At 31.6% G+C, this 14,120-nt stretch overlaps 4 protein-coding genes across 6 annotated transcripts in view; 3 read left to right on the forward strand and 1 right to left on the reverse strand.

The window, feature by feature from the left end:
• Positions 1–4,845, forward strand: part of LOC108734675 — an 11,996-nt gene extending 7,151 nt beyond the window's left edge. The window contains exons 8-11 of the mRNA XM_018466322.2: positions 2,178–2,196; positions 3,143–3,348; positions 4,136–4,279; positions 4,671–4,845. Of these exons, the coding sequence (XP_018321824.1) occupies positions 2,178–2,196; positions 3,143–3,348; positions 4,136–4,279; positions 4,671–4,760 (459 nt within the window). The 3' untranslated portion in view covers positions 4,761–4,845. The remainder of the gene's footprint in view (positions 1–2,177; positions 2,197–3,142; positions 3,349–4,135; positions 4,280–4,670) is intronic.
• Positions 4,846–5,511: 666 nt separating this feature from the next.
• Positions 5,512–7,872, forward strand: LOC108734724 (natterin-3). Its single transcript, XM_018466372.1, has 4 exons — positions 5,512–5,595; positions 5,795–6,013; positions 6,684–6,836; positions 7,729–7,872. Exons 2-4 carry the CDS (start codon positions 5,795–5,797, stop codon positions 7,816–7,818), a joined length of 462 nt encoding a protein of 153 aa, XP_018321874.1. The 5' UTR covers positions 5,512–5,595; the 3' UTR covers positions 7,819–7,872.
• LOC108734736 lies at positions 6,419–10,074 on the forward strand. 3 transcript variants are annotated; one of them, XM_018466396.2, is made up of 3 exons: positions 8,044–8,156; positions 8,214–8,627; positions 8,964–10,074. In XM_018466396.2, the coding sequence occupies exons 2-3, from the start codon at positions 8,283–8,285 to the stop codon at positions 9,933–9,935; spliced, it is 1,317 nt and encodes a 438-aa protein (XP_018321898.1). In that variant the 5' UTR covers positions 8,044–8,156; positions 8,214–8,282; the 3' UTR covers positions 9,936–10,074. The 3 variants fall into 3 exon arrangements, with proteins under 3 accessions (XP_025832217.1, XP_018321898.1, XP_018321899.1); XM_025976432.1 differs by lacking the exons at positions 8,044–8,156; positions 8,214–8,627 and adding an exon at positions 6,419–6,479; XM_018466397.2 differs by lacking the exons at positions 8,044–8,156; positions 8,214–8,627 and adding an exon at positions 8,794–8,900.
• Positions 10,075–10,121: 47 nt separating this feature from the next.
• LOC108734735 (importin subunit alpha-7) lies at positions 10,122–13,066 on the reverse strand. The gene is made up of 8 exons (XM_018466395.2): positions 13,045–13,066; positions 12,802–12,981; positions 12,336–12,557; positions 12,053–12,273; positions 11,589–11,805; positions 11,279–11,530; positions 10,897–11,200; positions 10,122–10,796 (listed from the first exon to the last, which is right to left on the reverse strand). Exons 1-8 carry the CDS (start codon positions 13,045–13,047, stop codon positions 10,606–10,608), a joined length of 1,590 nt encoding a protein of 529 aa, XP_018321897.1. The 5' UTR covers positions 13,048–13,066; the 3' UTR covers positions 10,122–10,605.
• Between the last annotated feature and the right edge of the window lie 1,054 nt (positions 13,067–14,120).

The following is a 14,120-nucleotide window of genomic DNA, read 5'->3' on the forward strand; positions in this document are numbered from 1 at the left end:
ATAAAAGATTATTATTATTGCATTATTCATTCTATAATTAGTACCTATCTATAGCAAAATTGATAAGGTAGATAGGTGTATTCTAAAACAAATATTAAAAATTTTTGTTTATTTTCAAATGCCTAGTACCTTTATTTTCATTACAGGCATTAGTTAATTTATAATGAATTTTTAACAGCTGAAACAATTTTCAGATGTATTTCTTCAAACCAACATTGGTATAAAAATATGAGTAGGTACATGTATATGTTTGTTGTTTTTTCAACAGTGCATTTAAAGTAAATGGTAAATAGAGGTCGATATTTTCTGTTACCATCGAGCCGAACGTCTCTAGTCGCTAATATTGTGTAAGCACATATTGAATTTTTGTTTATCTGATACAGAATTTATAAACTATTTATCGTTATTAAACAAAGTTCATTAGAGGATTGAGATGCGATATCGTAACAACAGATACATCAGAGATAACTTTAGAAAGACTACTATCTAGAATTTTATAGGAAAATTGTATCATTTAATAAAAGAGCTTTATCATATAGTCTTAGAAATGCTAGACAAATTTCTGAAACAGTGGATTCTAGTAACCTTATATTTAACTCTTCTACATATCGATTGAAACGCCAGTGGAATTCTCTTCCGAAATCTATTAGGAATGAAGAATCTATTGGTGTGTTCAAGATTAGATTACGATCATATTTGTTTAATTTGTAGCTACTCGCAATATCAATCTATTATAGTATATTTCTATTTTTGTTACCTACATGTTGTAAAAGAGATATTTTTATACTTTTCTTATCGAAGTTGTTACCTATTTCTGTGACTAAATGTTAAACTTTATATGCTGATTGGCAGTGGATTTCTTGCCGAAAATTATAATCTTGCTGTAAAGAACCCTCGGGTTCGTTGAATAAAATAAAATAAAAAAATAAAAATTTTATAATGACTAACTGATTAATATACAATAACTAGATAACGCAGATAGATATTTCGACTTAATTACCAATTAGAAACTTTTATGCTGATGATCCTGGTCAGAACTTATAAAACGTATAGAACATCAAATTATTGTATTTTCGATCATTTTTCACACGTATTTAAGACATCAACGCGAGCAAAGCCGTGGATAAAGCCTTGTAATAAATAAAAAATAAATGAATTCTAAACAGTCGAAATATTACTGAAATTCTTATCACATATAAAAAAATAAATGGCTTTCAGAAATGATAAAACTATTTAATCAACGTGCATTTAAACAAGAAAAAAACAATAAATATTTTTCTTATCGTTTCAATTTTCAAAATCAATTAATTCGCAAAAATACTTTTTATTGTTATTCGGTCTCCACTTTGATAAGATTGTAAAGATGCCAAAACCCGTACACAATAACTAAAAATAGCATACTTTGAATTTTTAATTCCAGGTTTTGTCTGATAATCAAATACCTATCAAAGAAATATGATATATCTCCTTCTCTTCCTCGACCAACATAAAGAAAAGGATATTTTTAGTTTCAAGTGAAGATATATTTGTTTCAATGTATGTACATCGATTGCCTATTAGATATTTAGAAAGTTTGCAATTGTTTTGCATGTTTTTTTCTTTTTGTTTGGAATGGGAATTGATACCATTCATATTTCGTTAAAAATGGTTTACAATTAGACGTTTTTTCCTAATAAATTAATGAAGCCTAACAGTTCTATCTATGTTTGTATATAAAATTCTTCACAAGTAATATGTAAAATTAAAAAAATTGTTTTTACTGACAATATATATTTTCTCAAAAATAGAAAATTTGAATAACTGTCAGTTTTTCAATTTTAACCAGTAAACAGAATTAGTCGAGTAATCAAGAAATNTTACTGACAATATATATTTTCTCAAAAATAGAAAATTTGAATAACTGTCAGTTTTTCAATTTTAACCAGTAAACAGAATTAGTCGAGTAATCAAGAAATTATGTCACCGTTATTATCGATTATTTGCGTTACGATTAAACAAAAGATATCTCTGGAAAATGGAAAACACACCTAAACGAACACACTACAGGAATTCGTTGGGATGTTTGGATAAAGAAAAGATAACGTAATGCTATCTATAGCCGGTATATATACAACAACACATTTCACACTTTCCTATCAATAAGTTTCAAACTGTCGATAGGTACTGTTGATATATAGCAACAATTCAATATGTCAGGTAAGTGCAAATTAATTAATAGAATCAACATATTGGAATCATGTATACTAAATATACAACTAAATTGTTGACGAATTATTCACTAATAATAAATATAATTAATTAAAAAAACCTTTCCTATTGAAGGTCACAATAAACTTTTTTCAGCAATTTTTATTTAAATAATTAAAGTATTATTATTGATATTTTCGAGTTTCAGTCGTGTAGATTTTAGTATGTGCTCCGAAGAAGTCAACTACAAAGCTTATGAAACGTCGGCGCTAAACAAAACTCACAAGACGACTGAAACCCAAAAAGATCAATAGCAATACAATGACTACTGATCATCATCAATGTCTAAAATAAGCAATTAATTTAATAAGCCTATTTTACTAAATGAAAATTGTAAATCCATTAAAATTAACATGTTATGAACAGTCAGAATCTTTAGAAAACGCTAAAATCTCCGAAACTTTCTCAAAAAATTTGTGTTCCGAATTAAAACTTCATAAAAATTAAACTAATAAAAATTACTTCTAGTAATTTTACTCTTCTTGTTATTTTTCAAAAACATACTTTCATTTCATGATAAGAACTTAATTGTTTGTTTGTGACCTCATAAATCACTTAGTTTTAATCCAGTAGATGTACATTCTGGAAATAATGTAATGTGATAACTATTAATCTATATCACCCATCGTCGAATGACCTAATCAAGATATAACACAGAGTCTATAGTCTGATATTTATAATAAATAACCGGTTTTTAATTTTACGTGACAATTGTTTCGCCAAACATTGGCATCTTCAGAAGCCGAAAATTGTAATTCGAGTTTGTAATCGTGCCCAAAAATTAAATGATCTTGTCTCAAAAGTCTATCGGAAATGATAATCTGCGCAAAGATTTTGTTTCGTGAAGAATTTCAAGATCCAAAAAATTAAATTAAATTTTTTTTTTTGAATCTAGGACCAAGCTATTACTGGATGGAATGGACGGCTGACAGGCCTGTACCACCAACCGCAGTTTCTGGCGGTAAAGACGCTGACGGCTCTCCAATTTATGTTGGAAGAGCTCTTCATGAAAGAGATTGGATTCCGGCAAAGGTTATACCAGACAGAAAGGTCGCATACGTCCCTTTCGCCGGGGGTGAACACGTTAAAACAAAGTTCCAAGTAAGTATATATATTCTTGCTGCAAGAACAAGACAACGCTAGAATTTCTCTTAGCAAAAGCAAGATTTCTGGCAGTAAATGCAGATATTCTGCTCCCTACCAAAATATTTCTTTCCAAATTTAGACAAATCGAACTTTAGAACTCCCCAAGCCATCACGAACATGAAATCATCATCATCATCATAAGGTCATCAGTCTTAAGACTGGTTGGACACGTACCTCCACTCTTTCCTATCCTGAGCTAAACTTCGCATTTCCCTAAAACTAGAACAGCCCACATCCTTAACTATTTGCGAACAGTAATCTAATCTAGGTCTACCTCTACCCCTCCTGACTCCTGTTTCTGCCTCTAATATATCTCTGACTAGACCTTCATGCCTGAGAAGGTGTCCTACCAACCTATCTCGCCTATTTTTTATTGTCTTCCATAGAGTCCTCTGTTCTCCTATTCTTTCCAATACCTCTTCATTTCTAACCTTTTCTACCCACGATATCCTCATCATCCGCCTATAACACCACATTTCGAACGCTTCTAACCTTTTCTTTTCCGCCGCTCCCACTGTCCATGTTTCGCACCCGTACATGAAATAGCAAGTCAAAAATCATGCCAGAAAGAACTTGACAACAATTAGAATAACTTAGATACCAAGCAAGACAAGAAATCTTTCTTTGTGAATCACTATAGTAAAATGTGATATGGAATTGTTTTCTGTTTAACGTTTTGTCGCATCTTCGGTGATGTGCCACAAATTTTAATGGCAGCGCCTAATCAATTTCAATTTTCTAGATATTATGTGAACAAAAATTCGAATGGGTGCCTGCTGAAAACGGTCACGTACCCCCTGGCGCAGTTGAAGGTGGAAGAACTTCTAACGGAGAAATCCTTTACATCGGAAGGGTTTCCCACGGCAAAGCCCAAACCATTGGAAAGGTATTTACAAGAAGCAAATGCTTTTAGATACTAAACTTAAAAACAGTTTCCACGTCCAGCATTATATCTGAATAATGCTTGATATCCATGGCTGACGATCGTCATCCAGGACTGTTCTGCTTCGGTGAGAATATATTTTGGCATTCTCAAAGAACATAACAAGGTAGAAAAGTACTTCACTATTATTTTACAAATACCAGATGGACATCACAATGAATAAATAAACAACTCCACCGAAGGAGAAACAATCCATCAAGTCCGAATATGACGCATTATTCAGACAGTTTCCAAAGTTAAATAAAATAAAGAAAAGAACAATTGGGGGTAGATTAACTGTTATATTTAAGTATACTAATTTAAATTTACTGAAATACTTTTCTTGTATGTTTAGATTCAACCCAGCCACGGCTGTTTATACATCCCATACGATAGCAAAGAGCAGAGTTTCAAAAAATACGAAGTCTTAGTACTAATTAAGTAAATATTTTTTTTATAAATACTGTATGTTCAAAAGTGTATTAATTTCTACCAATAAATGCGACTACCATTTTATTTTACAAAGGTAATATTTCTTTTTTAATGAGTTTGTTTTTTATAAATACCCTCTCAATTCCACTTAAAAAGGGAAACAAATTAGACGGAGTTACCCATGGTAGAAACCAAAGTCAATCTAAATTATAAAGAAGTAAATAAACTAAAAAAGTCGCCAAATTTACAACTACAAATTTATTACTCAGGACACGTCTTTCACCCACTTCTTAAGGTAATTTGGGCAAGTCTCTTTTTAGTTTAATTAGTAATTTACTACAGTCGCCACTTTCTACAAAGAGCGTTAATTAAATTTTCTTGGTCTTAATTAATCATCGAATCTACCAAACATAGATCGCGACTTCAACCTTATTTTAGTACTCATCAGCACAACATAAGCAGTTACCTTACATAAAGACCGAATTACATCAGTAGATGGCGACATACTACCTTTAACTACCTTCAAATATAAAAATTTTTCAAATCAAAATTTGGACTTTTGCGAAAATAAAAAATTGATAATTTTATCAACGATGAGAGGGACTTCTGCGAGATTAAGATTAATCAAGCAAAATTACATTTTAATAAAAACAAAAAAACGATATTAATCCAATTAAATTAGTCTTTAGCAATGATTTTTGACAGTTGAATATAGGTATACTTGTGATTACGATAAGATATAAATATCTTTAATACCACTTTGTATTCAGTAGCACGACTGAAGCAAACTTACAACCAACTTTAATTCTATATTGGTATCAAGATTTGTCTAGCATCCAAACCTAACCGTAAGTTTTAATCTAGAAATCACAAATATGATTTGCGAAAGTACCTTGGATCCTATTTTGTTTTATCGTCATTAGTGTTTTTTTTTTTTTAATTGTTATACGCAATTTAATTTTAATTTGTCATATAAAGTTTATGAAATACTATTTTGAATCGATAGCATAGACAACGAAACAAATTAATGTTAACAGATAAATGTAGATGTTTCCAGATGATCTAATTTGGGAAAATTGGAACTCTGATGAGAGTCTGGAAGTCCCACCTAATGCCGTTTGTGGAGGTATTGATGCTGATAGAAGTAGGATCTACATTGGAAGAGTATTTCACGAAAATCATTTGCTTCCTGCCAAGATTATACCCAAAAAGAAAAATGCATTTGTAGCCTACGGAGGCCAGGAACACAAAAAATCATCTGCCCAAGTAAAAATCCTCACCTTATTAAACATTACCAATTCGGTAGCAAATCTTATTCAAAGGGATTTCGCTTGTATTTGAGGAAATAGAACAGCTCAAATTACCATAAATCATATTAATGCATTAATATTTTTAATTGATATAAAACACGATCAACCTCACGGAGAAAACTAAATTTTTACGACAACGCAAAAATCCCAATTTTCGATTGTAAATTTTCCGCAGAAATATGCAGTACAATTTATTAGGTAACTTGTAATAATCTCAATTTTGACTTGTTTCTTTAAAAATTATTTCAAGTTTTTTAATTATTACAATTAAATTTGTAATATCAACTAANCGTGTAACCTCATCTATGAGTATAATCATAGAGCATAGATTAGATCATAGAGTCTAATCATAACCCAATTTTTTTTTGTTTTGTTATGTATAACAACAAACTTTATTTAACATTAAAAATGTAATTATGAAGGTATACGCACTAATTAAATAATATGCATTGTATTTTCTCCGTGCTTTGAATTCAACAAAATTCTAAACGTGTATGTAGTGATATTGCAATTGGTCTTCATGTGTCTCAAACGCCAAAAATTGGGAAAAATCTTTTAATTATTACGTTTTCAATTAAAATGGTAATTTACCATTTTTTCTCATTTTCTTGTTTTCAAAATTTCAGATTTTAATTGAAAACGATCAAAATCGCTTTGAGTGGATAGAAAAGCAAGGCCCCTCAATTCCGCCAAATGCTGTAAAGGGAGGAACAACAGAACTGGGAGAACCCTTATACATTGGACGTGTTTGGTTTAAGGGTTCAAAAACAATAGGAAAAGTAAGAATACCTAATTAGAATACTTAAGTAAGGACTATTAAACATAAAATTTTAGTGTGAATTCATAAAAATCCCTTTAATATTGCGCCTCCTTTCTATCTCATCGATGATGATCGATGAATCCAAACAGTGCAGCCGGGGAATAACCGCATTTTCCTTTATCAATATAGCCTACCTCTGAAAAATTCAAGCGAGGCAGTTCCGCATACCTTGGTTTTTACCTTTTGAATTGCTTACTTTTAAAAATGTTTTACAAATAATCAAAAAAATACTGCTTAAATTTACCTTTTGAAGATATTTCTCTAGTACCATGATTTTCGGACAAAGTTAATTGTACCATTTTCACACAAAAAGTAGTTCTTATTATTTAAAATAGATTCACAATTATAAAAGTCAACGTTAAAGATGCGAAAAAGCTACAAACACCACTTACCACGACTTTTTACCGACTACAACCTACTACGCTACTACGCTGTACCACGAGCAGTACTCAGAACCATCGGACGACGCTTCCCGGCGCAGAAGTTTGTTTAGAGTAAACTGCGCATCATCTTTAAACTTGCGATAGAATCATAGAATGACAGAATCATAGAAACCTAAACAGTAGGAGTAATAAGATCAGGATCAAAGAACGAGGCAGTCAGTTACCATAGATATTGTCTTTGAATTTTTTGCTGACTCTGGCGCCAAATTAGAATATGATAAAGACTAAAACACCTTTTATCGTAGTTTTTGTCTTAGTTTTGCATTAATTGTAGTTCAAAGGAAAAAAGGATTAATCAATGTGTCTCTAACTCCTTTTCGAAATAATAATTAATTAGATTAATGAACTTAAATTCTCAAATAAACTACCAAGTGATAACTCTTAATTTATATTAATTCATATTTACAGATTCATCCTAGCCACGGTTGCCTTTACATTGCATTTGATGGATTAGAATACGGGTTTAAAAAATATGAAATATTCGTAAGAAAAGAATAAACTTCTGTATTTTGTACTCAGTTTACAAAAAAAGTAATAAATAGTAAGGAATAACTTATTTTACTATTCCCAAACTTTATTTAAGTATAATGAATTAAACATAAATGAGTTCATTGATTAAAATGCGCACGTATTTTGCGTAGGTGTTTTTTACTCCTTGGGTTTGCGTGCGAGTGTTTTATAACGACCTACATACACACTTAACTATTTACTATTATAATTTTAGACGAATGCGTATTAGTCATAATGTAGTAAAAAATACATTCGCAACAATTTTCGCATTTCACAAGCAACGTTTTAAACAATTGTGTTGCAGTAAAAAATTTATTGATTGTGAGGTAAGTCAAATTGCCAATTTAATTATCAATAAACGGTTTAAATAATTTAAATTTTAGATAGAATATTTGCTGCCTAAATAAGTAATATATTTTTTTATTTGGAATATAATTATTAATCGTGTCTAAATGCTCGCACAAAACTTTTGTTTAAATTGCAATAGGAATACATGTGAAAATTCCAATTTTCTGTGCGAAAAGTGTGAAAATGAGCATGAAGGATGGACAGAGATGGACAAAACAGAAACACACAATAAAAGAGACAAGAAAGGAAACAAGCTGCAAAGAAAGTGTATTGTGAAAATAAGAAAATTAAAAAATGACTATCGAATGCTAAAGATTATGCAACGTGATATAGAAAACTTGAAGAAAAGCGTAATACGTTTACAAATAGATATGGAAAAGGTTCAAGATAATGTAGAGTGTTTAAAACAAAATCAGCACAACGAAAAACTAACAAGAATTACAAATAAAGTAAGTATTTATATCGCACGTACTTATAAATAATTTCTTTTGCAACTTTATAATACCTGCGTTCTTATTGGTTCGTTCACTGATATTTTAAAAACTTAGAAATAGCTTCCGGTTAGGGCATATTTAACCACTATCTTATACCGTGTAACCTCATCTATGAGTATAATCATAGAGCATAGATTAGATCATAGAGTCTAATCATAACCCAATTTTTTTTTGTTTTGTTATGTATAACAACAAACTTTATTTAACATTAAAAATGTAATTATGAAGGTATACGCACTAATTAAATAATATGCATTGTATTTTAATTGATCTGTTTTTTTAAATTTACAGAATAAACCCCTAAGTACAAGTACACCAGTTAATAAGCCTTCAGGTAGGCCTCAGTGTCGTAATACCTACAGGGACGTTGGAGACCCCTTCAGCCCCATTAATCGAAATTACAGTAATAATATGTCTTCACGTGTTTGTTCCACTTCAACTACAAAAGAAAAATCAGATTCAGAAAGTGATAGAGATTTAAGTTCTACTGATGATAATGTTGAAGAACATTCTGTTAATAAATTAAAAAAATTCTCAGCTCACTCAGGCATACGTATTGATGAAAAGATTCCTGAATCATCTAATTTTCCACTGCTTAGTTCAACATTTTTATACATACTTGCTTTAATGGCTGTTACTGTTGCAGTAAGTTATCAAACATTCTTCAGTTACTCTTCTGACCCTACAGTAACACTAAGTATAACTGATTTAAAGAATAACTTTCCTCACCAACGACTAGATACGTGGATTGCCATTGAGAGTGGTATTCATGATATACAGATAATGAACAAACCATCAGTTTTTCTAATTATTTATGATGATCAAACACAAGATGTGTTAAATAAGTTCATAAAAGATGTTTCTGTGTTTGCCAGCTGTACTTTAAATGGCAACTGCAGTGTTAATCCTGTAGAACTTAAAGGAGAAAAGTTACATGATTTACAAATCCAAGATTACGGAATTCTAATAGATAAATATCATTCTCAGATACAACAGAAAAGTGTAATGATAATATATAATTTAGAAGAAGTTCCAGCTGAATTAGCCCAAGCCTTTCATGTATTTTGTGATGAATATAATCCTCTTGTTAGAAAGTCAGCCTATTTCTTTACCATGAAAATTAAAAATGATGAAGGAAGCACCATTTCTGACATTGAAGGGATATTGAGACAGAAGTGGTACTCATTGAAAGACGATTTATTTGACCCTTTGTTTACCAGAATTTCTAGTATGATCATTGTAATACAACCCGAAGATAGTTAAAACATTGTCTTACTAAAATGTACAAATCATATACATGTAATTTCATTTAATATCATTTGTATTATTTAATATAAAATGATTTTATTGTAACGATAAAAAACATTTTTGTACTCTAATAAAGTCTTGTTTTCATGATTGATTGCTTTCTTTTATTGTTTATTAAAAGAAACGAAAAAACAATTCAAATGTGATAAAAAAGCTTTTTATTTAAATAATTCTTACTATAACATATGATACAGGCTATTAACAAAAAAGAAAAAGAATTTTACACATGTATATATGAAGCATACATACAAAATTATTTTACAAGCCTAAAATTACATGACGAGAACCATCTCAATTCAATAACTGTTTTTAATTGATAACTACCATTTCAATAAATTGCAATTTATTTCAGTTAATATGTACAAAAAAAGACCGCAAACACTCATTAGACCTTTGTATACACGTATAAAATTCCGCATTAAAAAGGGCGTTGGAAGAAAAAAATGTAAAGCTAAAATTCATAATTTAGATACATATTAAAACTCATCGTCTACAAAACAAGATTTTTTTTATAAAAATCCAGTAACTTTATTATAAATATTAACAAATTGGTTGCGCAGTTGCATAAAGGTGACGTTCTTTTTGATAACAAAAATATTTCCTGCAGCACGGGCATTTAGGGTACTCAAAATTGAAACCCACCCATAGGTACCGACTGATCCGCACCAAAATGGTACTGCTGTTGTTCAGCATCCACTGCAGGTGCCACTCTGACATCCTCTTCTTCGGTACCAAAGAAATGTTCAATTATATCGAAAGCTTTCTGATAAATTTCCATATTTTCATGCGATTGTAAAAATTCAATTTTGTCAAGGCCTAAAAAGAAGTATTTTAACTGAAGTTATTGACCCTAAAGTTCGTAGTCTCTACAGTTGTCTTTATTTCCCTTGAAGATATAATCAAAAAAGGAACATACCATAGCATTCTTCTATCAATACCGCATACGGGTTAGTGCCTCCGTGTTGCTTGGCATCTTGGTCGCCCAACTTTAAAATATTTTCCAATCCGTTTAATGCAACTTGTACAATTTTCGAATCCATTACGGTCAAAAGGTCGCAGAGAGGACCTACACAGCCCTGTTTTACCAAATAACGGATCTGTTCTGGGGTGCCACCGCTCGTCGCATTCGTAATCGCCCACGCGGCTTCCTTCCTTGTTTTAAATTCTGCTTTACCCAGAATCTCTATCAACACTGGGAATATGTTAGCGTCTATAACAGCCTACAAAACAAGAATAAGTTATTTCATATTTATATTTTTAAAAAATCGCCATGAAGGAAGGTAATTATATATTTTCACCTGAATTTGTTGTCTGTTGCCAGCTGTGATGTTGCTGATTGTCCAACAAGCCTCTTTTCTCACAGATTCCTTGGTCGAACTTAGAAGATGATGTAAGCATGGTAAAGCATTGCAATTTAAAATGACTTGAGTCTGCACATCGTCGCCTGTTACTATATTGCCAACCGCCCTTAATGCAGCGGACACAACCGAAGGTTGGGGATGCATTAACAATTCCACAAGTCTCCTGCATACTCCTGCGTCAATTACAGCCTAGAGATTGAATCATTTATCAATGGTATACAAGAAAGCCCTTCAAAGAATTAATAACCTGAATTTTGTCATTGGGACCATCAGAAAGGTAGCTAAGAGCCCAGCAAGTATCCGAAAGTACATCGGCATCGTTGTGGAACAGCAATCTGGCGAGAATGGGGAGAGCCGGGGATACTTTTGAGAAATCTGGGGGTGGGTTTTTACCTCGACATAAATTCGAAAGAGCCCAAACCGCGTTACGTGTCATTGTAAGCCTAGATGATTTACTTAACAATCTACAAAATATGCAAGCTTTTATTAAGTCTACTTAAATATAAGAACCAATAAGCTTGCTTAATTTGCTACTGTGCAAGATGTCTCACAATGACTTACTTAACAAAAGTACATAACTAAGTCAGATTAACATCTGATTAATTTCTGCTTAAAAAGATGAATGTGTGGTTTAAGACATTCTACCTATTTTAACACTGCTTATTAGATAGGAAAATATTTTTGTAAAAATTAAAATAAAAAGCTATTAACTGTAAAAGTGGCACCAATATTCCTGATTCCAATACATGGTTTCTACACTCTGGAGAGTCACCAGCAATGTTACCCAAGGCCCATACAGCCTGCTCTTGAACATCTTCATAAGGACTATTTAGAAGTGCTATAAATATTGGTACAGCTCCTTCTTCAATTACCATACGTGTTTGCTGAGAAGTCCCAGAAGCAATATTTGTCAAAGCCCATGCTGCTTCAAACTAGAAATGGATTTTTATACATATCTGCATAATTTTAATACAGTAAATGTGTTGAACTGTACCTGCAATGTACAATTATTGGTGTTTTTGAGAAATTCAACAAATCGAGGTACAATTCCTGTCTGGATAACTTCATCTATAGGAGGATTAGGTTCTCTACTTAACAGTTTTCTAAATTTTTGTGTAGCATTTAATTGCTCATCTACATTGTCACTGTATAAGGCCTGTACCAACTGGGGAGTGATCCCTGGAGACATAGGCGATGCTACATCTCCACCTTCAGTCTGTAAGACAATACATCATTGTATTTACTTAACTAAATGTTTTTTGAACAGATCATACAGTAGGTAAATCAATTTTGCAAGATGTCATGTTCTGGGTTCAAGAGAAAAAGCAATCCAAATACACTTAATATTTATACTTTTACATGAAAAATTAACAAATTTAACTTGATAGACAGATATAAATATGTCTACTAAAAAATATGAAGGTTAAGTATATTTACTTCAAAGTAAAACAATAAAATACCTGCAAGGGATCAGTATTATCATCAGGTAAAAGGGCAACATTAACATTTCGTCTTTTGTACAATTGCTGTTCTCTTTTTTGCTTGCGTAACTGTAGTCCTTCCTCCTCCCGTCTACGCCTTAATTCGATTGAATCAAGGGCTGAATTCTTATATCGATGCTTGTGTGCTGAGGCAGACATCTAAAAAAAAAATAAATGATTCTTGCAATGCTTCAAATACATAAATATAAAGATGACTCATACCATAAGTTCTGGTAAAATTAATTTGTTATTTCTATAAAGATGTATAGCAAAAGGTTTAATTGCTGGTTGCGCAGTTGCATAAAGGTGACGTTCTTTTTGATAACAAAAATATTTCCTGCAGCACGGGCATTTAGGGTACTCAAAATTGAAACCCACCCATAGGTACCGACTGATCCGCACCAAAATGGTACTGCTGTTGTTCAGCATCCACTGCAGGTGCCACTCTGACATCCTCTTCTTCGGTACCAAAGAAATGTTCAATTATATCGAAAGCTTTCTGATAAATTTCCATATTTTCATGCGATNAAACATTGGGCACCTTTTTCCATGCTGCAAGGAACCATACTTATTTTAGGGAAGTTTTATTTCTTAATTTTTAAGATTGATATGATAGATGAGATCATTGAGATGCATTGTGGAAGTAGCTAAGTAATAACAACCGTGAAGAATATAGTTTTTCTTTAACACAAATATTCTTTATGTTTTTAATTGCCTGACAAGATGAGATTCAAATAAAATTAAATAAAAACATTATCATAAGCAATAGCCTTACCATAAAAACATCGGACACAAATCTTGAGGAGTTCTATTGGGTGCATGATAAATTTAATTTTCCCTCATTACTATTGCTGAAATATTTGAAATAATTCAAACATAAAGAACGCTTGTGAACTGATTAGAAGATGGAAATATAGCATATAAAACCATTTTCCCACATAATCTTTTGGTAAAATCTATAAAATGAATTAAACTTAAAAAAGCGCTCGTAAAATTATTCGCAGATAGGAAGTATTTATTAAGCATTGAGAAGTGATTACTATGTAAAAAATTTCGTAGAATCTCAGGGTACCAAGGGCTCTAAAGTGCGATGTCAAATAACCACATTCCGGCACAATTTTAGGTAAAATATGCAGAATAATTTCAACTTAAAAAAGCGCTCGTAAAATTATTCGCGGTTGGAAATAGTTTACTAAGCATTGAGAAGTGATTACTATGTAAAAAAGTCCGTAGAATCTCATGGTACCAAGGGTTTTCAAGTGCGATGTCAAATAACCACTTTCCGGCACAATTTTAGG

This window comes from Agrilus planipennis, unplaced genomic scaffold (assembly GCF_000699045.2).
Source record: "Agrilus planipennis isolate EAB-ADULT unplaced genomic scaffold, Apla_2.0 scaffold66, whole genome shotgun sequence".
NCBI lineage: Eukaryota > Metazoa > Arthropoda > Insecta > Coleoptera > Buprestidae > Agrilus > Agrilus planipennis.

Coding starts and splice junctions, on each gene's coding strand:
- LOC108734724 (XM_018466372.1), top strand. CDS start 5,795: ATGTTTCCAGATGATCTAATTTGGGAAAATTGGAACTCTGATGAGAGT. Junction 6,014..6,683: donor ACAAAAAATCATCTGCCCAA/GTAAAAATCCTC, acceptor TCAAAATTTCAG/ATTTTAATTGAAAACGATCA. Junction 6,837..7,728: donor GTTCAAAAACAATAGGAAAA/GTAAGAATACCT, acceptor TCATATTTACAG/ATTCATCCTAGCCACGGTTG.
- LOC108734736 (XM_018466396.2), top strand. CDS start 8,283: ATGCTCGCACAAAACTTTTGTTTAAATTGCAATAGGAATACATGTGAA. Junction 8,628..8,963: donor TAACAAGAATTACAAATAAA/GTAAGTATTTAT, acceptor TTAAATTTACAG/AATAAACCCCTAAGTACAAG.
- LOC108734735 (XM_018466395.2), bottom strand. Junction 12,274..12,335: donor CCAATAATTGTACATTGCAG/GTACAGTTCAAC, acceptor ATCCATTTCTAG/TTTGAAGCAGCATGGGCTTT. Junction 10,797..10,896: donor ATTGATAGAAGAATGCTATG/GTATGTTCCTTT, acceptor ACTTCTTTTTAG/GCCTTGACAAAATTGAATTT.